The 25,434-nt window shown below is 50.6% G+C and overlaps 1 protein-coding gene across 3 annotated transcripts in view; it reads left to right on the top strand.

The window, feature by feature from the left end:
* Positions 1-4,185, top strand: part of Nak (Numb-associated kinase) — a 102,457-nt gene extending 98,272 nt beyond the window's left edge. For all 3 annotated transcript variants that reach the window (XM_084588307.1, XM_084588305.1, XM_084588304.1), the window contains one exon: positions 1,371-4,185. In XM_084588307.1, coding sequence (XP_084444433.1) covers positions 1,371-2,959 — 1,589 coding nt within the window. In that variant the 3' untranslated portion in view covers positions 2,960-4,185. The remainder of the gene's footprint in view (positions 1-1,370) is intronic.
* The last annotated feature ends 21,249 nt before the right edge of the window (positions 4,186-25,434 follow it).

The following is a 25,434-nucleotide window of genomic DNA, read 5'->3' as shown; positions in this document are numbered from 1 at the left end:
AAAGGCCGTGTGCTTAGTATTAGTATACACTAACCAGCCACGTGTATGTCTGAAATAATCATTGTAATTATTCATATTTTCTTCTGAGCAGATTTTTGTTGTGACTTGTTTTCAAATTATGCTCAGCTTTTTGTGCTTGCATGCTTTGCCTGTTTTGGCCTTGTCTTGTGCATGTTATTTTGCATGGAGTGTTACAGCAGTCATGCAGAAATGGATGGGACACTAATAGCATTTTTTGTGTAAAGTGGACGTTCTCAAACTGCAGTAATTTCAGCGTTTACTTTGTGGACGGCGTATAAGTTTTTCTTGTTTGTACTGCACTGCACAAGGGTGAAAAGGCCGCATATAGGATGCTTATCATGAGAGGTGGCATGGCATTTTTTGGCAGCTTGTCTTCATGCATGAAAAAGGAAGTAGTTGGCTTTTGGTAATTCTAGCTTTGTCTGGACATAGGCACTGACACTGAGCCATTTCACCCTTTGGACCAAATTGACCCATCTTCAGTGCATACGAGATGACTCTGGAAGCATAAAACAATGCAGCAATTAGGTGATTTTTGAGCCTTAGTGGTTAAATTATTGGATTGCATTATGGGCTTGACCTTCATGTATTTCTGAAAGTTGTGTTGATACCAGTTCGTTTTTTTTTTTTTTTTTTTTTTTTTGTCAGTTGGAAATTTTAAGCCATTGCCTTAATTATTGAAGGCATTTAAATGTTCAGAATATGGCAAAACCTTATTTTGTGCAATGTAAGTGGGGTATGGCCCAAATGCATTTCACTTGCAAGAGGAATCAGTCCAAGGATTTTTTTTTTTTTATGATGGGGGGGGGGGGGGGGAGGGGAGAGAGAAAGAGAGAGAGGAGAAAATTGTTCTTGTATAATTGGATGCCTTTGTGCACTATTACTTTTCTGCTGTGTCAAAGCAGTATTTGGTTTGTTTTCATACCACCAGGATGGTGCCAGTGCCAGTAGTTTCCGTAATTTGTGTTGCTCTTGTATCAGTCAGGTATCAAAAAGACAGCTGATACAGTCCGTCTGCTTGTGCCAAATTTACGTGGCCATGTTGAACTACAGACATCAGTTGTGCATCTCGTTTCATTTCCAACATTGTTCAGGATTAACTGAATGCCTAAGTTTGTTGTAGGGATGCTTCCCACATTTTTGTGTGTGCATAGAACTGTGGTACTTAATACTTCACGTGTACAAACCCATACTGCACATTACTGGCACCAGTGAGAAGTTTTGAGCATGCAGGCTCAGCTGTAAGGTGGACAGCACATACCTTGCATGTCTTCGTCTTGTTTACGCATTCTTTAACTAAGAAGCTTCAGTGCAGCAGTTGGTAAGACCTTGCACAATTTGTATTGCAGGGCCATTAGATGAAGAGGCAGCTGGATATGTACCACTGTATGAAGACCATGGCGATGGAATTGTTATCCGGGCGCGACATTGCAGTGGGAACTCCAGCGCTTCCCAGGAGGGCAGCCAGGGTGGGCGGTCAACCAAGGAAGCACTGGCATCCTTTGGAGCATTTGCAAGGATTCCCATTGAGGATCGTTCCAAGTATGAAAAGCTTTTGGATGACGTTGATGAAGATTATGCCCGAGGAGAATCCAGTCGAAAAAGTGGCAAGCCAGCTGGAGATGAGGACAAAGATTCTATTGGGTCTGCAAGTGACCTTCAGGCCCGGGCTGAGCTGAGTGAGGATGATGATGCTAGGGAGGTTAGTGGGCAAAGGGAAAGCAAAAGGCTGGAGTCCAGCAAGGAGCTTTTCAGTGTGGCTAAGCAGGCAGTAGCGACTGTTGATACAAGTGCAAGAGCTGTATTGCCAGAGACGGGCAGTCTGCAAACGCGTGGTTTCCAAGACATGTTTGTCGGGCACATGGAAGGTGATAAGCCACTTCTTGAGGATGAAGACCAACTTTCAGAGCCGGATGCAAAGCCAACTGCAGAAGATGAGCACCTTGTCAGCAAAGTTCAGGTGGGCCTGCTTTCTCTGCCGAAGCGAGAATCGTTTCCGACAGAAGGGGCACTGGCTAACAGAGATAGTGCTGATGTGTTTACACAAGCTCCTTTTCGCAAACCGAGACCGCCACGAAAGCTGTCCGAGCCTGCCAGGCCTCCAGCACATGCAATGAGCACTTTCTCTGTGGTCCAACCAGCAGCGTCTTCAATGCCACCATTCGCGGTGCTGCCTCCTTCGGCTGTTGCAGCGCCATCTACTACGCAGCAGCACAGTTACGCACGTCCAGCCTTTTCAGATTATAAGATGGCAGTCCAGGATTACCGCGCAGATTATCAGCGCCTCTCTGTGCATGCCAACTCTGAAAGTGAGCTGACCAGAGGACACTCGGAAGCTGATTTGTTTGGGTCAGCTCCATTCACACACCTCAAGACAACTCCCAATAATAAGGCCCTCTTTAAAGAAGTTATATCAGTTGTGCCACAGCCATCAGGGCGCCATAACTCAGTGGCATCAATGTCTGTGGGGTCCCATGCACCCACCATTCCAACACGCACACAGAGCCATCAAGACCTTTTTGGATCCACCCCATTTGCTGTTGAAAGCTCTGGTGGTTTGCTCGAAGCAACAGTGGAGACGGCCCTCGCCACTGTAACTCGAGCCAGCAATGTGGGCAAAACTCTTCTCGATTCTCCTGAGAGCCCAAATAGCTCTGATGAGGAAGGCAGTGTTAGGAAGTTCCGAAAGGACAAGAAACGATACCAGCAACTCAGAACAGAAGAAGATGCAATGATGACCGAGGATCTAGTTGAAGGAGGCCGTAGAGTTGCAGCACACCTCCGTGCATCAGCAAGTCGCAAAGACAAGCGGAAAACAGAGAAGGCAAGCAATGCATTCTCGAACCTCAGCTTTGAAGACATCGGCAGCGAGGAGGATGCAGCAGCCAGCAGCTTTGTGGCCGAGGCCCATTTCAGGACTTCAGCTGTGAGCAAGTGAACTCTCTCGCTGGCCTCCTCCCACCAGCAGAGAGAAAGTGCAAGCTTATGAAGCAAGATGTGATAGTACTATTTGTACATTGCGATAATTATGTATTATTATTGTTATTATTGTGTTGGCAACACATTTATATATTATATACATATATATATATATAAATATATATATATATATATACAAGCTCCACGTAAATCTATTAGGAGGGATGTTCTTTTTTGTTCTTGCCGTAATTGACGAGAGATTAGTCTAAGACCATGGCTTGAAAATGCTGGCTAATGTATGCCAGCTTTTTTCTTTCTCTTCTCTGGTTTTAGCTTACCTCGCCTTGTCCCCAAAAGTAAGGGTAGCATGCATGTCAATCAAAACACCTTCATTATTGGACATTGCAGGAACAAGTGTCTTTATGAACACTGGTGCTTTTGTTGTAAACACTGACAGAGCCTGTTATGGTGTACGGTTGTTAGCCTAGTTTTTTCTCATAGATTGTGATTTCCTGCAATTGGTGCTTGCTTTGTTGCATGCCAACAGGTGTGACTTTGAGAACTGCGCTTAACCTAATGGTAGGGTATTTTGTTTCTGGGCCATTTAGGCTCTGGAACTTGGGATTCAGGCTGGCTGCTGTTTTGAAAAACATAAAGCTACTGCCATTGTTTGTTGCATAAGAGCGATGTTGAGTGATCTTATTTATTTCTGCCCGGGGTGAGTGGCCACATATGCAGTACAGATGCATTCAAAGCTGAGATTGTTAGCTGGACAGCAACAGCATGCAAGCAGTGGCTTAATCGCTTTCAGGTCAACTCGTTCAAAGACATCGTAGCTTGGCATGGTAAAGTGCACTCAAGTCAGTGATCATGTCATGTTTCTGCCGTTCTTGTCATTTCAGTGCTTTGATGTCAATTATCCCAAAATCGCTGATGCAGACCATATAGCTTTATACAGTGTGCTTAGGATTGGCATTCTTCAAGTTGCTTTAAAAAGATGTAGCTTGCTCCTAATTTCAAATTGCAAATTTATCAGATTAAATTTAGCGCATTGTTTGTTTTTATAGTTAGTACTGTATTGCCGCATAGACTTTTCTTGATCTGAGTGGCAGAGATGTAGAATGTTGAATCAAAGATTATATATACTAAAAGAAAGGTCAGTCTAAGAGTCTACAATAATAGAAAAATACTTCTCTATGTTTTATAGATTAGTTGTAGGTATTTAATAAAAAAAGTGCTAACCAACAGCCTTGGTGTGTTGAAAACAGTTCTTTACACAGTCCTCACATACACATGATCCAGTGGCAGGAACGTGGATGTTTATTCATAAGGTACTTGAAACTGAGGAGTTAAAATTGTCATAACATCGTACAAAGCAGTTTCCCAAAAAACTGTGAATACAAGCTCATATTTCTTTGGGAGACTGAAAGTGCTTGATGGCTAGCCCTATCGGTTCATCATTCAGGTGCACAAAGGAGTGAAAAGACAGGTGCAATTGTTAAGGCTTCTGCACTTTGTATGTTGTTTGATACTGGTGCAATTTGGCAAACCCAGGTGTACAAAGAACAGCTTTTTTAAGCCCAAAAACTGGCAATATTTTTGCATCTTTTGGTGAAACTAGATACTTTTCAGATTATTGTTAAGGTGATGTGTGCTCTTCTAAGGTTATCAACGAAGGCCTGTAACAATTAGTAGAGGTCAGTTGAAATAGATTCTTTTTGTATACACGGCATGAACGTTACTGAAGTCTATTTGAGGGTAGTAAAACAAGCTATCTTCCATTGTATGCAATTAGGAATTGTGTGCGCTCTTGGACAATTAAAGTTTGGCTCTTGTGCAGATTTCACTGGCACACATCATATTTAGCACTTGCCCAACAGCAATAGCTCTGGAGCTGGGGCACTGAACTTCTAAAACCAAGTGTGCAGGATCAGATATCGGTTGAAATGACAGCTTTTCTCCTGAGGAGAAAAGCAAGGTGCCTGTTTACTGAGCTACATCAGTGTACGAAAAACCACAGCCAGTCTAAATTTCTGAGTCTCACTACAGCATCTCTCACCCCCCCCCCCCCCAAGCCACTTTGGAATGTTGTAAACCAAACCAAGCCGCATACGAAGGATTTTATATGGGACTTTTATTACAAGCAGAGCCAATGTTCATTGTTACTGCCGCTACATAGAGTGCTGGTGAAATGAACACTGGTTGGTTGAATGCATTTAATGTGCTTTGCACTGGTGAAAACACCGCGCTGAAAGCTCACCAGAAGTCATCTAACTGCATGAACATGAGATCAGGTGCACTTCATTTTAATGTAATGGGCGGGAGGTTGTGCTATATTAACCCTTTCAGGGTTTTTTGCCGTAAATTTACGGTGGCGCTTTTCTGTCCCGCAAGGTTTTTTCCGTACCAGTACGGTTTCAGTTCTCCGTTTGAAATTTCGCTGCTTAATGACGACGCATGCTCACTGGGAGGGGCTGCCACCTTCCAGGACTTCCAAGAAGCACTTGAAATGTATTGCGCTGCCTTCTTGCGAAGCATGGAGGAAGGAAAGAACTTAGGAGAGGGCCTGGCGCTTCCTCCATGCCCTGACGTCATTTTTTTGAAGCCGGCGCGGCCGCGCCGCGACCTTGCCGCGACCGGATGCTGCAACGTCTCCTCATTTACCCTCCGCATTTTCTTTCTCGCGTACCTAGGGCCCTTAGCAACGCTGTTGCTAGTGGCCCAAGTTTTCGTTGTAACAGTGTCGCCGTTGCTAATGGCGCGACTTGGCTAACCCTAAATTTTGACGTCACTTCCACCACACTTTCTTCAATGCATTGGGAATGGCAAGGGCCTTTCCGAAGTTGTTTCCTTATGATTTCTAGCTGCTGCATGTTGCCCAGTCTGCGGCAAAGCCGCCGCCTATCGTGGTTTCGGTTTCACCACGCGATCACAACCGAGGCGCGAAACTTGATTTCTATCTTCATGGGCGCTTCCGTGCAGGAGATAAACAGAACTGATACCTAGCTGCAGCTTGTGGCCCGGTATGTGGCAGCGCCTTTGCATGGTTTCGGTTGCCCCCCCCCCCCCCTTATGCGATCGCAATGGAGGCGCGCAAAACTTGATTTTTATATTTATTACCACACCCGGTGCAGGGGCCACAGAAACAGATTTCCATCTTTATAGGGGCTGCTGTTAGCTTGTTTATCATCGACACTTATAGGTAAGCCTGCTCTCCTTGTGGTTTCCTGAGGTTTCTGAGTTTGCAGTGTGGAGCAAGGTTGACACCAAAATAGAGCTCCAAATATTTTTCTACAGCTTCTCCTTGACTTTACTCATATTGAACTTTCAAAATCCGCAATAAAGTCATTTGACCCCCTGGGAAAGTTTTTTTCAAAAAAATTCTACCCTCAAAGGGTTAATCTAGTTTATGGAATTTGAGTCTATGCTTGTGTAGTGACTTTCTGTTAGCACGTGTAGGTGACACAATGTTTTGTTGCAGCCACTTCGAAAAGTATGCAGTTCTGATGTTAAATGTTCACGCATTGTCAGATGTAAATGCAACAGAATGGTCTATCTGTCAGCGTAGTAGGAAGCAGATCAACGTGTATTGAATTTGTCCCACTACTGGCCACTGAGGGGCTGCTACTGTTGAGAGGCTCAATAATTTTCATAGCTAGCCATCGGACCGAATTATGAGCTCAATAATTGCTATGACTTTGGCTTATTTGCTATAGCCAAGCATCAAAAACTGGTTCATTTTTGTAATAAGAGAGTACTCATTGACATCCACCCAAGCGCAGCTATTGCTACAAAAGAAAGATATACAGCTTTCTCAGAAACTTTTTAGTTAGAGAAAATTTGTCCTTGTCCAAGGTTCGAACCCTGGACTGCTGCCTTTCTAGGGTAGTCACTCTACCAACTGCTAACAATCGGATTGGTATAGCAAGTAATGCACAAACCGCGTAGCGTAGACCTTGGCTACCAAATGCTATTTTTTTAGATAAACAGGCTACCTAAAGAACTTTTTCTTTTACTGTTTCAATCGTGTTCTAAACTGAGGGTTCCTTGGGCCTCGAGTCCGGAGTTAGGTAGGGCATGCAGCCTCCCATCCCTCGATAGTTGGCACTACGTTTGGGTTATCGGGTGGATTGATTGGGCAGCGCCCAGTACCATATGTGCATGGTGCAGGCCTGCCTTCTCTCCGCAGTTTACATTTGCGGTCGCAGGACCAAGGGTGTACTGTGCTTAAACGAGCTGACAAGTTGTATGTACTACACCCCTGCGCAATTGTGGAAGGAGCACGTGAACCGCTGCAATTATTTTTCTGTATAAAAATTCACCTGAATAACTTGCTCGAGCAAGATGGCAAGCATAATTAGTGAGCCTACCCTATGCATAATTAGAAATATTGCCGCTTCACCGCCAGAAAAATCTGGCGTGCAGTTTTGTCAATCGCGTGGACTCTCGACTTTTGCGCAAGAGTGTACTGTCTACAGGCATCGCCATCAACTTCCACCTCTTTGAAGAGCCCCTTGGCTGGGGGCGGATATTTTCTGCGAGTGTCCAGTGTTCCTCCTCGTACGTCGCCAGGGTAGGGTTGGGTGGGGGACGGAAGGGTCGATCGTCCCGGGGGCGGACAGCTCGGGCAGCGGCATGGGCGCACTATGCCGTGATGTTCCGGATGCGTATTAGCAAACCATATCTCGTAAGAGTACTCGAGCAGACGACGCTCTGGCGCGTTGATGATGATGATGATTTATTGACCATGCCCTTTGTATCGGGTGGGCACCGTGTTGGTGCCCCAGTCGTAAAAAAAATAAAAACAACAAAGAGAAACAACACAAGAAAGAGTTACACAACACACATCTAACACTTGAAAATTCTCAAGGCTTGCCTACTGCAGCCCACCAATCGGCGAGTCGCCTTTTGGCTGTCTTCACAGCGGCTGTTCTTGCAGCGGCACTCGCGCTTCCACCGGGAGGATCGTCAGTCGTTTGAAAGTATAGTGCCTGTGCGAGTGTGGTGTCCTCTGGAAGCATTGGCCGGATACTCGCGCACCGCACTATGATATGTTCAGTTGTTTCGGCTTCACCACCGCACAGTCGACACAGTGTGCACAAGATCGTTCCGTCGTACAGGCTTCGGTATGCCAGCGTTCTGAGCTCCCGCTCTGGACTCAAAGAACAGGGCGCTGCCGACGCTGTTGTCATATAGATGGTCCTGCCCGATGCTGTGCTTGTAGCTCCGGTATACAGTCAGGTGGCCTTTTCTTCCATGCTTGCGCACCACAGAACGCGTTCAGCCTCGGCTACCCGTTCGCGCACCTCGACAGCCCATTTGCCTGCCGTGTCTGCAGCGATGGGGTTCTTGAAAAACCCGAACCTCTTTTCTAGTTGGTAGACTCGGGCCATCCAGCTCGTCCTGAGGCAGATCGCCATGAGGTAATCAAATACACGACGTGCCCATCGCTCACCCGCCATAAACAGAAGTCGGTCGCGATACCGTAGCTTGCTGGAGGCTTCGCGGGTTTCGAAGCTGGACAATCCTAGGTCCCCCTGCAGGGCCTCATTGGCAACCCTTCCATGGCAGCCAAGTGCGATGCGCCCGACCTCCCGCTGGCGGCGCTCCAGCCAAGCGCGCGTTGTCGCTGACAGGCAGACAACCGCATTGCAGGATGTCAGCCCGGGAACATGTACCTCCTTCCAAAGGTCCCGCACCATTATATAGCGGTTCCAGCCCCACAGGCATCGCCTACGTAAGATCCCTTGGGCGCGAATGGCTGCTTGACGCTGTGGGGATTCTCACGGGGCTGCGGCTCCGCTCTGAGAACCGAGGCCACACCGCTAGCTCCGACCACAGCAGTGGCCGTGAAGAACGTCACACCGAGGCAAACATAGCCAGCGGGCCAAGTTGTTTATTGGGAACGCCCAATGTTCTTCTTCGCAGTGTCATATAGCAGCATCCGCGCGCTACGGCGTCGTCTCTCTGGGTGAAGCTGGTGTCCGCCAAGATGAGAGGAGAGGGAGAAGGTAGGGGCCGTTCTCTCACCCCCGCGCTCTCCGCCACAGCACCGGAGGAAGGAGGCCAGAAGGGGAAAGATGAGGGCTCCCCGAGAGAGAGAGAAAGAGGGTGTTCGCCGCGTCGTGCGGGCGAGGGAAATTTTGAATTCTCACACCCTTCCTCCCTTAATCGTGACCTCTACCTGGGCGCCGTTTTCCCCTTTGAAGCTGCACGGCTGATCCCTCAGCAGGTCCATGCCGCAGGACAGGCGGCCAAAGCAGGGATGGCCGCCCCCGCGTCGGGCTGGCTCCGCGTGCAGGCCGCACAAATCCCCGCCGCTGCCGTCACGGGGACGAAGTCCGCTGGCCCGCCATCCGGTCGCGGGCCGCCGGCACGCCGACAGTGCGCTGATCGCCTACGACCGTGCCGACTCCCCGCAGGTCGTCAATCAGGGCAGCAGGGTCCGTCCCTCCGCGTACAGGAACCACTCCGGCCTGCATATCTACACGGGCCGGGTTCTTCTCCAAATCGAGCTGGAATGCGAGCGGGCCGGGTTCTTCTCCAAATCGAGCTGGAATGCGAGCGTTTTTTTTTTTCGGGGACCACTGTATGCCTGCGCAGCCATTGGGCTGGTAGACTAAACATCACCTTCGCCGCTCCCCGCCGCCTGAATGCAGACAGCGTGCGCCATGCGCCCGGAGTGCCGGTGTCATAAATAAGGCCAGTCGGCGGGCTAGGTCCCTCTGAGCGTGCTCAGCACAGGCTTCGCGTACAGGAACACTGCCGGCTTGTGTATCGACACGTGCCAGATAACTTCACACGAGAGCGCTCGTGCCCTTGCGGTTCACATTAGGCGATTGCGCCAACCTTCCGCACTGTATCATCGCGGAAAGGACTGCGTTTGTCCGTCGTCAGCTCAAGCTGCACAGGCAGCCGACGCCGCCGGCGCTGCTCTGCGTGCGTGACCTCCACGCTCGGAGCACTCTCCCTTTCAGCGATCGCGCTGACGGAGAGTGATGTAGCGATGCCCACGGAGTAGCTGTGCGCGTGATCTCACATGCGCAGCATTTGACAATCCTTCAGCGATTTCGCTGGCTGTGGGTACTACAGAGCTGCTGCTTGAGTGATTGCACTTGCGCGGCATTTTTCCCGTTGTCGCAGCGACTGCGCTGGATTCGGGTTTTGCAGCGGTGCCCGTTGTTAGGTTTTGGTTCGCGTGCGCCTGGATAGGCGTGCCGTTGCCAGCAGTTATCACGTGCGGCTCGCGCTTGCGCGCCCCTCGGTAGCGTTGGCCTGGTGGCTCCGTGGACGGCGGACGGCATGAACGGTTCCAGCAAAGACGAGGCGTCTTCTAACGAAACAACCTTTAATGCAACATCATGAAGAAACGGGCAGTGAAGCTGACCCGGAGAGATTACAGACACTCTCACACAGCTGGTGTCTAGCATCGTCTCAACGGCGCGTCAATGTAGTCTCTCCCTCAGCGGAGTCTGCCGCTGCTTTATATAGGCATGCCAGTTCACAGGGAAAGGGAGAGAGCCCTTCAAGTTCAGACAAGGCGATGACTCAATCTCAGGTGGCGCGACCACATCTCCTCCACCTCCTGCAGACAGGAGAGGGCGACGCACTCTCCCTCGAGCTCCAGGCTTGGCCAGCTTTTGCGCACACATGCACGCACACACATTTGGCGCGTGGCAGGAACACGTCGAATCTTGCCCGCGGGAGGAAGCGTTGCGCGGCCGATGAAAGGCGTCGAAATGGCAGATCCGCTCGCGGTTCTGCCTGTTGCTATACGGTGGCCGCGTCAGCTGTCCCACTTGTCGGTGGAGAAACGTAACACCGTAGAGACCGCTCTCGGGATCGCTTGCCTACGCGCTGTTGCGCATGCAGGGTCCGCTTCTACAGTTACTTTCAAAGGAAGTACTGTTGGCATGGGTCCGCCGATTCCGCCCGACCTCGGGCCTTTCAGCTTGCAGCCGCGAAACAATCTCAGCAACCTAACGATCCCACCCATCTGGGCGCTCGACTTGTCGCGATCTCGCGGTCACGTCGCTCAGTGCGTAAGCATAGCTAGCCATCGGAATTGCAATGTTCTTACCGCGGCTGCGGTTCGCCTTTCCATTGGCATTGGCCGTAATCTCACGCAATTACTTTGCGTAGTCGTCGACACTGGTCTCGACCTTTGCGTTCATGCACAGAGCTAAGGAAATGGCGTGCCTGTGCTCATTCCGGTAGTTATGCGATTGCGCATATTCACCCTAGAGCGGCTCTATATTCCGATATCGTCGCTCGCTCCTTTGCGAATAGGGGAGAAAACCTGGGCCAGGGGGCGCTGCGCCGCTCTGTGCGTCAGCGCCCTCCATGGAGACCACGTGAAAATCTACGCGCAGCCCGGCCGCGTCGTCTGCTCCCCGCCTCATAGAAAAGCATGCTGTCGTCTGCTCCGCGCTGCTTTCCAGCACGTGTTTGCGCGCGCGCGCTCGGTTGTTTCTCTCCTCCTCCGGCCGCATTGTGACCGCCGTCACGCTTTAACAAAGGGGGCAAGAAAAAAAAACGAATGAAAAAGTGACGGCGCGCTTTTTCGCAAAACTCGTGAAAGTGTTTTTCTCTCTTCTCCCTTTCGTGTTGAAACGATGGTTGTCGGTTTTTTTTTAGGTATCTCGCACCTCTGTTTGTAACTGGCGGTGCCGCAGCAGCCATCGCGGAACCAAGTCGGCCTCAAGAAACAGATATATGTCATTAATGCCATCACTCGGCGCTTATAAAGGGAAAACACATACGTCAATCGTTCTATCCTCATACGCGATCCTGCTTCGGGAGCTCAAAACTGCACATTCGCTAGAGATTAGGGATTGCACAGCGTAGCTGTGGAATTAAGAAGACAAAGGTTTACTTGGAGAGATGTCCCCGCCTGCATGAAAAGTCGTCAGGTATTTCCTCGTTCTTCGTCTCGCGGAGAGAGGAAACTGCCGAAAAAATGGCATGCCTCGGCTTCTCGTCAGTGATCCAGGTCGTTAAGAAACCTCTCATCGTTAAAGGTAGATAAGTCATTGATTTCGGATGGCAGCGCCACAGCAGCGAACTCCCCCTGACCGCGGTCAGCAGGAACCAAAGGGTATACAAGGCGGCATGCTTTGTGCCTTTGTAGGGAACGCGTCCTAAACGCGAAGAAAACAGGCACCACGGCGCCGGCAGCATCGCCTAAAACGTCTGTCCCCAAAGAGTTTAATAGGCCCCTTTCAAGTGAGCAGTCACAAATGGAAAGGAAACTCCCCAACCAGCGCCCGGAGCACTCGTCGCTGTGTACACGCGTATCAATTCTCAACGAGAAGGCTGGACCCTTCATTCTCTGAACAACATGGAAGTGACATCAAGAGGTGCCGCCTCAAGTCCTTCAAAATACCTGTCGCTTGCCTCTGCCTTCGAGTACAGAATTCGCGTTCATGTTGTTGTTGTTGTTTTTTTGTCTGAGCCTGCCAAGAAGCGCTCTTTGAAAACTATGTCCGCGGCGATCAATTAATCATAATTTCTCACTTTCGAAAGCACCGATAAAAAGCGTGCCTCCAGCCAGCCTCTATGTCAGCCGGGGCACAGAAAAAAGCAAAAATAAGAAACACCACTGGCAAAGAGCGCCGGCTTTGCGCGCACAGACGCACGACCATCCCCCCTCGTCCTCACTCTCCTTCTCCCGCTCCGCGAGCACGTGCGGCTGCCTGTAGCACGCGCTCCCGAGCGAGCGGGCTGCGCAGACTCCGCAGACAGCAGCACGCTGCGCGGGCGCGGATGCGCGTAGGTTTTGTAGTTCCTCTCCGCTCCGCTGGAAACCGAGCGCTGGCGTCGCGGAGCAAACTCCAGCTTTGGTTCCCTATAACGGCTTTTCAGCCCTCATTTGAGGCGTTATTGCCTAGCACGTATGTAGCAAAGCTTAATCATAGACCAGCAGGAAGACTCCAACTGACTCGTAGCAATACCAGCTACACTAGAGTTAACTAACGCCAACCACAGTACAAGTGACTTCACAGCGCAATTTGGCCTGCATCGTCGCGGGGTGGGAGGCGTGCGCTGTGTGTGGGTGTGGTGGTGTGCCACCTCGAGAGAGCGGACCGGACGGGCCAGCAGTGCGGACGCGTCCGGAAAAGAGACTGGAACCAGGTGAACTGAATTGCTTGATCGCGCGTGCGCGACTGAGGAAAACCATTAAACTGGTTTACCCTTTGGTCCTCTGTGTTCGTGTTGTTCTTGGGGGCCACCACTGTGGTCTGAGCTAGCGGAGCGCTGTTTGCTCTGAGAGCGGAGCCGCAGCCCCGTAGAGAATACCACAACGTACTGTCTCTTCATGGCGATGGTACATGTTGCCTATTGAGCAGAATGTGATGCCCATGGTACCTGTATTCTGTAAGGACCTGCAGAATCTCCCCGCCAAGCATCAACACTGCATCAGCGCTCTCTCCAGCAAACTGGACTACGGCTGTCTTCTTCGTGTTGAACCTTAGCTCAAGGCTAGATATAGTCCTATGGCAGATGTCCAGCAAGTCCTGCAGTTCCATCCTGCCATGAGGACCAGATCATCGGCGAAGGCCAGGCCCGGCAGTCGGCGGTCTTGTTCGAACCCACATATGTGGTATGCTGGAGCCGGAAACCAAGGCTTGACTCGATGAGGGCTCGCTCCACACAGGATGCATAGATGATGTACAGCAGAGGTGACAGAGGGCACCCCTGCCGCAGGCCCTTGGTAACAGGGAGAGACGGTTTCTCCAAAGTGAACGGTGACTGTGTTCTGCATGTATAGGCGTTTTACTGTCGACAACAGCTCCCTCGGCATATCCAACTTGGCGAGACAGCTAAACAGCGATGCATGGGGGACACTGTCATAGGCTTTTTCGACATCCAGGAAACAACACAGAAGCAGTCGCCCCTCGCATCGCGCAATCTCCACACATTGTGCAAGGACAAAGACGTTGTCGTCCAAGCGGCGACCAGGGCGGAGGCCGTTCTGCAGTTCCATGAAAATCCCCTTGCCTTCCGCCCACGCACTCAGCCAGTTCTTCAGCACACGGGCAAAAAAGAGACGATACACCACGCTGGTCACTGTTAATGGGCGGTAATCGCATATGTTGCCAGGATCGCCTCCACGTTTAAGGATGAGCACAACCTTGCCCTGTCGCCATTCAACAGGGATCGGTGCTCCCTGAATAATGTCCGTAAGGAGTACAGCTAGCTGCTCTTTTGCTTCGTCCCCTAGACTCTTAACCAGACTGGCCGGTAGGCCGTCCGGACCAGTGGTCATTCGCAGACTGATACCCTTCAGGGCGCGGTCTATTGCCAATTTACTGACAGCCCAGCGTGGGCCCATCTCGCTTGGGGTTCTCTGTGTCTCAGGTTCATTGGTAGTCGCTGAATCAGTTGTGAAGGAGTGGGGATCAGTTGCCTCTGAATGCCCAAATACAGCGGCAAAGTGATGAGCAAGGTACTCAGCTGCTGAAGCCACTGGCTGATGCGCTGCAGGGTCAATAAGCACTGGCACAGGTGGGGCAGGCCTGTCCAGAGACCTCACATACCGCCAAAACTTTTCTGCCGTACTCTTTCCCTCTTTTGACAGCAAGTGGATAGCGCGCAGGTTGTGGTCAGCTATTTTTGCTTGCACTAAGGCCTGGACCTTCAACTTCAGCTCTATATATAGGTCCCAAGCGGCAGCACCCACCTGATTGTCAGCTACTTTCAGTGCTCTCCGATGCACACGATCGGCTTCCCGGCGCTCTTTCCAAGCGGCCTCCACCTCATCATTCCTCCACGGGTTTATTGGGGCACGTGCACTCGGTCGCACCATGTACTTCTCCGCGACTGAAAACAGTGCCCCCATGAAGTCGTCATATGTCTGAGCTTGGCGCCTGAGTGAACTCTGTTCAAACTCCTCCATCACTGTGTCACTATATCGATTTGGAAGGTAGGTTCTGACCTTGACCTGTCGCTGCCTGACTGAGCTTCGCCAACTGCAGGATCGACTGAAGTCAAGCAGCAGGCGGTTGTGGTCGCTCCCCACACTGCTGGCTCCCTCCTCGTCGATGGTGACCATTTTCAACGCGGAGATGAGGCCCGGGGAAAGTAAGGCATAGTCAATGGTCGTGGCACTGCCGCGAACGCACCATGTGAACTGACCTTCGCATCGTGGGTGTAGGTTTGCGAGCTCAAGCTGCAGATCCTCAGCCAGTTGTGTGAGGAGCTTGCCGTTCCCGTCCGTATACCCATCTAACTCATTTAGGTGCCTATTGAAGTCGCCTATGACAAACAGCTGCTTTCCTTCTGCCCAAGTGCGTGCATTTTGGCAGATGCATTCCACAAGCTTCACATTTGCATCACAGTTCTGGTAAACTGAAAGGTAAACCACACATATTGCAGTAGGCATACCCAATAAGTCTCCTGACATCCACAAGTGGTCGTTACAGGCACTACAGTTCAAACACTGCTTCCAGAGGACACCAACTCCCCCACCTTTGCGCATATTGTCCGTTCTATTCTTTCCCGCCCACATCTAGTCGTGATGGATGGGGGGCTCATCCATGTCACGCAGGTGGGTCTCGACACATGCGAAAATCGACAGGTCATCAGTCGCGAGAGCCCTCTACACGTCAGCCCATTTCTGAGCCCTCCGGACTCCATTGAGATTCAGATATCCCAACTTGAAACGGGGCCACTTTGGCCGGTGCCGTCGGTGAGTCCGGTTTGTCCTGGGGTCCTCTTCACAGCCGGCAGGTGCCTTATCACGGGGTGCAAGTGCTTGACCTCCATTTTTATCAATGTCCACTCCCCGTCCTCGCAGAGCGATGGTGGTGCGGGGGATATACTGAATGTCGGCCCCCTCCACCACTCGGGTTGGGCAGTCATGACCAATCAGTACGTTGGCCGGGCCTTGGCCAACGCCTTCTGCACAGAGACCTCGATTATGTATGCTAGGTCGTCCTGTCGTAGGTGCGACCAATGATCCTTCTGTTGCCTTGAGCGTTTCCACTAGCCTTGGCTCGTATTGCTGTCGGGCACACTTCTTTCCTCCTGCGTGCTGCCCGATTTGTGGTCTTTGTGCGCGGGCGAGCATCTGGGTGTTGCCTCTGCGCTGGCCACAATGGTGCCTCCCTGGGTGGTGGGGCTATTCCTAAAAAACGGGCGGCTATTCCGCAGATTAACCGGCTGACTTGTTGGGCGTGTTCGGCCCCGTAAGTAACTCCGTCTTTGCGGAACCGCTGTGCTCCGTCCATTCTGTTCAGATCGAAGAAGCGGCTTCCAGTTTTCCTGCACCATTTCTTCAGCTTGGCGTTGAGAAGTATCGCCGCTGCCCTCACTTCACCTCCTCGGTTCACAATCTCCGGGACAGAGCAGACGACCAGATTCCCAGGCCTCCCCATCCACTTTGAGTCAAGCAGACTTATCACCTCTTCTACCTTGCCTGCGAGGACATCATGGGTGCCGACGTGTAGAATGTACTGGCGTGGGACATCACGCGCAGACCCCTCATACTCGAGTGCATAGGCGATGGCTTCCTCTGCTGATGTTTTGTCGCCGTAGATGAATTCGAGCGCATCCGGATCTCCCACACCAGCCACGACAGATGCCGTTATCAGGCCTACATTTTCATCACCCACCACCACCACTTTTTTGAGAGTGCCCAGCGGGGGGCGGACGTCAGAGTTTCGTTCCCGATATGGTCATCTGCGCTGGCCCCTCTTGCTCTGTTTCACATGTCTGTGGAGTCTGGCTCCTGTCTGATTCGTCTGAGCAGCGCCACCTGGCGACAAATAGTGGATATATTGTCTAAATGAATAAGAACGCATTTAAAGGCCACGTTCCCTTCGTTTTGGTTAGTCTATGTACATAACCCTTTCTGTACATAACCACGTGTAATAAATACCATGTCAGAAAAAACACTTGATGGTGCAATGAATTAACACCACCCATCTCTGCACATGATGCCACCATCTGTTCAAATCCTGTATTGTAATTTTTTAAAATATTTTTTTTTTGCCTTCACCGTAGTTATATCCTGCCTTCAGTGAGTGTATGTTACCTTTAGGTTGCGTTCACAGACACCTTTAAGTAACAATCGGTATGAAAACAGTTACCTTAAGCAATTACATTCCACATAATCATTTCCTGCCTCAGTGAGTGTATGTTACCTTTAGGTTGCGTTCACAGACACCTTTAAGTAACAATCGGTATGAAAACAGTTACCTTAAGCAATTACATTCCACATAATCATTTCCTGCCTCAGTGAGTGTATGTTACCTTTAGGTTGCGTTCACACACACCTTTCAGCAACTATCGCCGTTTACAGTGAGTGTATGTTACCTTTAGGTTGCGTTCAGAGACCGTTCAGCAACAATCGCCGTTTAACTCGCTGCAAGCGTCGTCTGCTCCAGTGCGCCTACGGGATATGGTTTGGCAATACGCGTCCCGGGTCCGTATTCCGAGTTTGCGTTGTTATCGAAAGTGTCGCTATCTCCCCGACCTCCAGTCATCTGATTGGTGGAAACGCCGGAACATGTTGCCACCTCGCGGCAACACCCGATTCCGGCGTTTCCACCAATCATGACTCGAGGTCACGTGAGATAGCGACACTTCGATAACGACGCAAACTCGGAATACGGGCCTCGGTGTCCAGATGAGGCATCTGACGGCAGGGGCGCCAATTCGTCTTCAATTGATGCATGCGTTAGGCTGCCACAGAATCCAAGATTATATAGATACAAGTGGCATGCGTGGCGGGTGAAACAATGGCAGACGGTGAGGGCATCAACCAGTTGGTGGTGAATCATATATACCGCCACCGTGTACTACGCCTCTGACTTTGCTGCATCTATGTAGTAAAAAGGCCTCCCGTATTTTTCCTGGGTATACTCGACCCGCGGCTTCCGGCGTCCTTGGTGGAACATCTAGGATGCATACTACGCGGTGGGGGATTCGATATATGAGCGAGTCTGACGTACCATGCGGGCTAGATATAGTTAAGGTCATAAGAACCGTCTGGCCTGTACGGGTTGCTGCCGTGTAGAACGGCAAGGAGTTCGGCTTTATTATGCATCCCCAACTGCAGGCAAAAGTGCTTTGAGGCAGACCAAGCGCCTTTTTAAGCGTTTTGCGGATCCTGAAGTCTATTTTCCAATTTCCGTGTTGAGATGCAAATACGGAGTAGAATAAACGTTACTAGAACAGATGCATGCTCGGCCTGGAGAATGCTTCTCCCAGCTAAATCGCGGAATCCTCGCAGCTCAAATTTCACACAGAAATGACATTTTGTCGTTAGTATTTTTCAATAGCAAATTTGTTAGGGATACTTGCCTGATTCGATCAGAAGTCGGATGTTCCCATCGTATGCGGCGGCGATGCGGCTTGTCTTGCATCGCCGTCGCCGCATACGATGGGAACATCTGACTTCTAATCGGATCAGTACCACAAACAAATTTGGTATTAAAAATACTAACGACAAAATGTCATTTCTCTGCGAAATTTGAGCTGCGAGGATTCCGCAGTTTTAGCGTTTAGGTGGGTGAAGCATTCTACAGAGCGCCGGTAATGGTTTGTGGCGCCATCTGAAAGCCGCCCCTCAAATAGCGGATGTTTAACTACTAACCTACTATAACAAACAAAAGCACCAGCCGCGGCGGCTCAATGGTTATAAGACTACTGAACCCAGGTTCGAATCCGCTAAGATGGATATTTTTAACCGTGAAAGCGCTACAAGAAGTCATGGTCACACAGATCGACTGGTGGTGGTGAAAACTTTTTTAATGTTTAAAAGAGAGTTGCAGGGTCTGAAGGCCCCGCTACATGGTCAGTGTCCTTAGTCCGGGACACAGCATGACGAGATCCCTGTCTAGCGCCTGCTTTACTAGCGGGCTTCCAGCGCATGCCCAGTGCAGTGTGATTATCGCAGATCACTGCACAGTGCGGGTAGTGCGGGCAACGCCCATCGGTATTGAGATCAAAGTGTTTGAGTATGGCAGGACAGATAAAAGTTCCTGTCTGCGTGCGCCGAAGAGTTCGCTCCTCCGTTTTATTCGGCCCCTTAACAGGGCACCGGATAGAGGCGGTGGTTGTCGCAGTAATGGTTTAGGATTCCTCTGAACCGCAGCGGTTGATGAGTTTCTGAGTCAGGAGAGGTAGGATAAGGGGCCCGGTGCGTAAGCACTCCGGCGGCCGCATTAGCGGGCTCATTGCCTTGCAGATCCTGGTGGCCAGGAGTCCAGATGATGAGTGTCTTAGTTGGAGCGGCGGCAGCCTGGGTTTTAGAATTTGGAAGGTGAAATATATATTTCCCCTGCTAGATAATGTTCACAGGCCCGGCGAGAGTCTGTGATAACCGTCCTCGATTCTGGATTCGCGGCAGCGAGGGCTATTACAACTTAGAACCGAAAGGATAGCTGGTTTAGAAACAAGTTATTCAGCGCTAAATAAAAGACACAGACACAGGAAGAAATACACAGGACAGGCGCCCGTCCTGCGTATACTTCTTCCTGTGTTCGTGCCTTTTATTTAGCGCTGAATATTGTTACGTGGTGGCATGACAAGCGATGATACACGGCGACACAACAGAAACAGAACGACGTGATGACATGATGAAATATGCTTTAATGGCCTGCGGGTCTGGCGCGAGCGCTCCGCCCCGCGCCACTGCCCGCTTCGTCATCTTCGTAGCACTACCCGGGGCCACCGAGCGATCGTCCCGATCGATTGCTAGAAATCCATCGCATGAAGTGACGATGAACACAGACACAGGATTAGGACATGAAACGCTGGACATCACAATGAATGCGAAGATGGGATGAATGCTTTCCCCGGAGCATCAGGTACATTCTGCGCCGTTTGCCGAAGGCCAAGGCTCATGGACACGCCGAACGGCTTGGGCGGGGTGCTGTCTTCGCTCGAGTGGTCGTGAGGTCGCTTCGTCGTAGGGTCAGTCGGGTCGACTTTGGGCTCTCCCTGGTCGTCATGTGTTGTGGTCAAGGCTGGGGACGGGGCTGGGGAGAGCGGCTGGTCGGGTCTGAGCACGAAGGGCTGGGGTAAAGCTGGGCGGCGATCTCCACGGGCTCTCGGCCGATGGACCCGGCGTACGGTTGGCTTCGACGGGGCAAGGCGAAGATGGGGATGAACCGCACCTCCACCAAATGTTAAGGAAAGAACACAGTGGTAAACGCTAGACGCACACCACACACTGCACACCACAGAACGAAGTTAACTAGGCCTGAGCGTCGTCTTCTTCACTACTTCACATCAGCACGTCGTCGTCGTCTCGATACACTGTGCTCCGTAACAATATCTTGTTTCGAACCCATGCTTCAACTAGCCCAGCAACGCTATTAAGCGAAAGGATAGTCCATTGACATTCATTCCTCGGTGGGTTACAGCAGCCATGTAGAATCCCGCGGGCGACGGCCCTGATGTCCACGTAGTAGACGCCCTGTTTATATCCATATTGCCTCTCAAGCACGCAAGCCCGCGCTTGTCTGCCTTCGTGTGAAGTAGTGTTCATGTTACGCGAGAGCAGAACGACCCAGAATATAGCGCGCCAGAGCTCCGGGATGTTGTATGTTGAATGTGTTAGCAGCCTAGCAGGCGGCGCCCAGGAGCCGTCTGCTAGAACCATATGTATACTGGTTCACGAGATGGGCTTCCCACAACTCCTGATAGGAGTAATTAGCACACCCAACGCCTTCAGTTTGGCATTAGGGTAGCCGAGAGGTCCAACGCTCGCTTTTTCGCCTTCCGTGATGATGGTGTCAATGCATTCGTCTTCATGTTTGGTGTTGCGTAGATACGGGATACGGCACACCATAGAGGATCCGGCTGGTCACGTAGGCACGGACGAGCCGCGCAGCACGTCCCTCCCCCGCAAACCACCCCGCTTGTAAGAAATGTGGTGGATCATGCGTCCTACCTGCAGCCTACGCGCTTTTCTCCGAGTCCGGCCTAGCGTGTTATTCAGGAAAATACCACTTGACAGAGAAATGTGTAGAGACGTGTTGTCAATTGTGATTTGCTCTGACATGCAGAAGGATCTAATTCGCAGAAGCACATATTGGAAAACACACTTCGCAGCATACGCATCGGCTATGGAGGCGGCGTGCTGAAGGCGGTCCTCCATCTCTCCGAGGCTCCCCTCGGTGGTCCAGATAGTAAATATCGTCTGCATAGACCGCGTGTTATATGCCTTCCATCTGAACCAGTTGAGGAGGGAGGTACACCATGACGATCTTGAAAAGAGCGGCGATAACACTGACCGGTGGTGAACAACTTTATGCAGTGTTGGGAGCCTTAAGTGATTACATCCTAATGACGGGTCGGCTCTTGGCTGCGTGTTGTGGCCGGAAGCTGGTGCTTCCCAGCGGCTCCCAAAGCCCAGTCCGTTAGCCGCTTTTGAACGGCCGGGTCAGAGCTGGACACCGCAGCCTCTCATCGCTCGAGGTCGGAGAGTTTCCAAGTGGCTGGAGGGTGGAATTCCGAGCATTTGATCATAATGTGTTCAAAATCAGCTTTAGGTGCTCCACACAGGGTACACTGCGGCGAGAAAAGTCCTGGATGGATCAAAGCTAAGAAAGCAGGGGATGGGAATGTACAGGACTGAAGCTGGCGACACGTCACCTGTTGTATCTTACTCACAGATGTATGAGGAGGAGGGTAGATGGTTCGTTGATCACGGTAATGGAGAGAGATTTCGTTATAGGATACCAAGACCTATGTGGTGTGCGCCGTGTACCCACAACGTACGGGCCCTATTCCTCGTCCTAGATCTGGAGGAGTGCCTGACGCGCCGAGAGAAAGTCTGACATAGCTGAGGAGGAGTAGGATAAACATTTATTATTTGAGGAAGTCAGGCAGGCAGGAGTTTCCTCTCTACATAGCCAAGAGCCCTTGAGCTCTGGTTACTTGGGTTGCGTGCTCGATGGGCCGCAGTTGGATTACCGGGTCCGAGCTGAGCATAGCGGCCTCCCACTGCTCGCAGGTGGAGAGCTGCAGATCCCGCGGAGGGGTTTCTCGTGGACATGCCCATAGTAAGTTGGCCCTATGGTGGCATAAGTTACAGTAAGGTATGTATAATGCAGGGTAGTATACATGGGCGTAGGTGACTGGATTTGGAAGGGAATGCGTCTGTAATTTTCGCCATGTGACCTCCTGTGTCTTTGTAAAAGATTTGAGTCCCGGAGGGTATAGGGTACGTGTTTGACGAAAGTGTAGTGTAACTTCTTGATTGGAAACCATACAGTCCCTCGCCGACCTCATGAGGGGTTGTCCCTTCGCCCGGCTGACGAGTCTTCAGGCGAAATTGTGGGCATGAAGACTCGTCCCGCAGTCGGTAGTGTTCAAGTTAGGCAATTTGATGCATGTTTAATAGATCATGTGCAGAAATGTGCGGGCAGAACCCGACCATATAGTGCCTGCAAAGAGGCTCTTACATTCCATGTATGGAGAGAGCCGATCCCGTACCGTTGTCTCCAAGAGCTTTTCCACACAGCTCAGTGAGATGGGTCTCAGGATGTCCTTTGGGGATGAATGTAATGGGTGTCCACTCCCATTCGGGTGGGAGTGGACGCCCATCCCAGATCTGACTTGCTTCTAGCAAATGGAGGTAGGCCGAGTCCGAGAGGTTCGCCAATAGTTTCTGTTATGCGATATCGATCCGGTGCCCTACCTCGGCGCATTTTAACCAGGGCCGCCTTAGCCATGTAATGCAAAAGGGATGTATAAATCTTGATTTGGGTTGCCCGCGTATGTGTACTGCGGACCAACCGGGTCATTTGTGCGACAGAGATACCTGTCGCACAAAGTGTCCGCAAGTTGTACCGTCGTACCTTCGTACCCGTGCAGGGCCCGCCGGAGCTTTTTTTGCATCGCTCCTCTCGTCTGAGCGGAGTCGATGAGGCTGCGGAAGAGATGCAGTCTCTTCGTGCTCATCTGACGGGCTGCCGAGTTGCATCGCTATGTCCGATTTGATTATGTGAGCTGTACGGCATATGCCGCAGCCTGCTCCGTAAGTTGTACAATGCGAACTCTAAGCTCGCGATTCGTCATGAGCTTCTTCAACCGTCTTGTTAATGGCGCGCCTCCCACATGCAGGTCTGTCCACTGCGGGGATCTCGTCGGTGGTGCGAAGTGCTTGCGTGTTTCTGTATGGTGCGTGACTTGTGTTGTCCACTCTGCACAGCGACCTGAGAATAGTACAGGAGGGATTTCATGAGTACGAAATTTCTGCCAATTGGACAATTTGGCCTTTCCCCACTTTTTGCTGGCTGCCTTCGCCAAGAGTGATGCGAAGGCAGTGATCGCTGCCTAGGGTATCCCCCAGGTGGCCTCTCTATAGTTTTGTTATGCAGAGATAAGTCGAGAAACAGGACACCGAGTTGCCTATAATACGTGTGGGACAAGTCGGGTCCTTGAGCAACCTAAGACGAAGTGTGGAGATGAGCTAAAAAGCCAGCACGCGCCCCCTGGATTCCTCTGTGACAACCCGAGTGAAGACTGGGGGCGTTGAAATCTCCAACGATCGCTGGGGGTTCCTTGCTAGCCAATTTGAGTGCGCCATAGAAAATTTCGCTAAAAGTGATGCGAGGGGCAGTATACGTTGAGCAAATGTATTGACGGATCGCGGCGCCTAGGAGGCAGGACCCTGATCATCGTGTATCCCTCCTCAATCTCTAGGTCAATATCGAGCTGGATTGCGGTGTACGCCTTATTCACCATGATGCAGGTCGAAAGGCACACTTGAAACGAGCTATATCCAGAGAATTTAGTCTTACCGGGTTCCTGCAGATCAAGCGCCGGCATATCACCGAGGGACTGTAGGTAGAGCTGGAAGTGTCACGGTTTCTTCCATGCTCTGAAACCTCCTGTAGTTTCATTGAATGATCTCGAATTGTTCTAATTTGATTAGCTCTCCGTGAAGGTCTGCTAGCCATATTGATTTATTTTGTTTGTGTCCTCGCATGTTCCCTGTGTTGTGCGCTCTTGCCATAAGCTGAAAGACCCGTCGGAGAAACTCGATCGGACTTAGTTTCAATTACCCGCGCAAGGCCACATGGTTTTTGAACATAAAAAGACCAGCACAAGAAAGAAAACGGGGACAAAGGAACACAAAACGAGAGAAAAAGGTATTTGAAAACGCGGACTGAAAAGGCTATGGTATTTTAAATCAACAAGCCCAAAGCTTCGATCAGGTATCAGAGATTGCAAAATACTACTCTATCTGCAAAATACTACAGCGATGTTCCTAGGGCTTGGTTAAAGATAAATGAGGGTATATATCTATGTTGGGTGCCTTGCATAAGTAGTTACAAATGGCTCAGTGTGTTATGACGGGGGCACAAATTAACACATTCCTGTGCCGCGGCCGTCCAGATGGTCTCCGGAGTCAGGTGATGGACGCTCCTTGTTTACATCATGATGTCGACATCACGCGCTCCCGCTACACGGAAAACAGGCGTTTCCATGGACGTTGACGCATGAATGATGATTGGTTCACAGGAAGGTCACACTTGTTTCTGCGGACACTTGAACCACGTCGGAAGAGAAGGGAGGAAGGTGGCTGTGAAAGTGGATAGAAAGAGGAGCCGTAGTGGAGGACTACGGAGTAATTTCGGCCACCTGGGGATCTTTAACGTGCGCTGACATCGCACAGCATAGGGACGCCTCTTCGTTTCGCCTCCATCGAAACGCAGCCGCCGAGGTCGGGTTCGAACCCATTGACGCATCGGAAAGCTCGTTTTTGGATGCGAATAGCAGCACGGATGACTCGGAAGACGGATTCAGCTCTTCAGACTTTAGCACTGACAGCGAAACTACGTCAAACCGACCCGCATCGGAAAGCTCGTTTTTGGATGCGAATAGCAGCACGGATGACTCGGAAGACGGATTCAGCTCTTCAGACTTTAGCACTGACAGCGAAACTACGTCAAACCGACCCGGAATGTGGACAGCCAAGCAAGTGTTCTTAAAGAAAAAATATATTAATGACGAAACCTTTTCCCGCGTACAGGAATGTGTTAAGGGATTAGTGATTTAAGCAAGTAGCAAAGTTCACAAATGCAAACGAGGATCTGCAACTGTGGCCGTAGATGGGAGCCATTAATGCCGTCAGGTCATATTGTTCGTCAATTATTTTCTCATTTGACTGCGAGTTGAGGGAGAAGGTGGAGGCTGTTTTTAATCACCAATATATGTGGTGCTACATAAACTAGGTCGAAAATTGTTGAATGACAGGCGATTTATTATATCAATATAATCCACTTTCCTTTTTCCTCATTCACACCTTTTAACCACCACAAACCAAAACCAAGCAGTGCATGCACACAAATACAACCGCACAGCTCTCCACTTCTAAAATATTGTCGCTGCTCGTCTAATTACCTTACAGAGCTCCTTTTCATGGCAAAGCAATATACTTGGCTACCTTTAACTACATAGGTACAACATTGTTTTGCATTACTGGCACAGCAGCTAATGGCATTGTGGGTTTCAGTTCTAGCATGACAT

Source organism: Amblyomma maculatum, chromosome 1, assembly GCF_055883805.1.
Source record: "Amblyomma maculatum isolate TAMU_Amacu chromosome 1, ASM5588380v1, whole genome shotgun sequence".
In the NCBI taxonomy this organism is placed as follows: Eukaryota; Metazoa; Arthropoda; class Arachnida; order Ixodida; family Ixodidae; genus Amblyomma; species Amblyomma maculatum.
The sequence above is the reverse complement of the archived record's forward strand: the minus strand, read 5'-3'. Positions and strand labels throughout refer to the sequence as shown.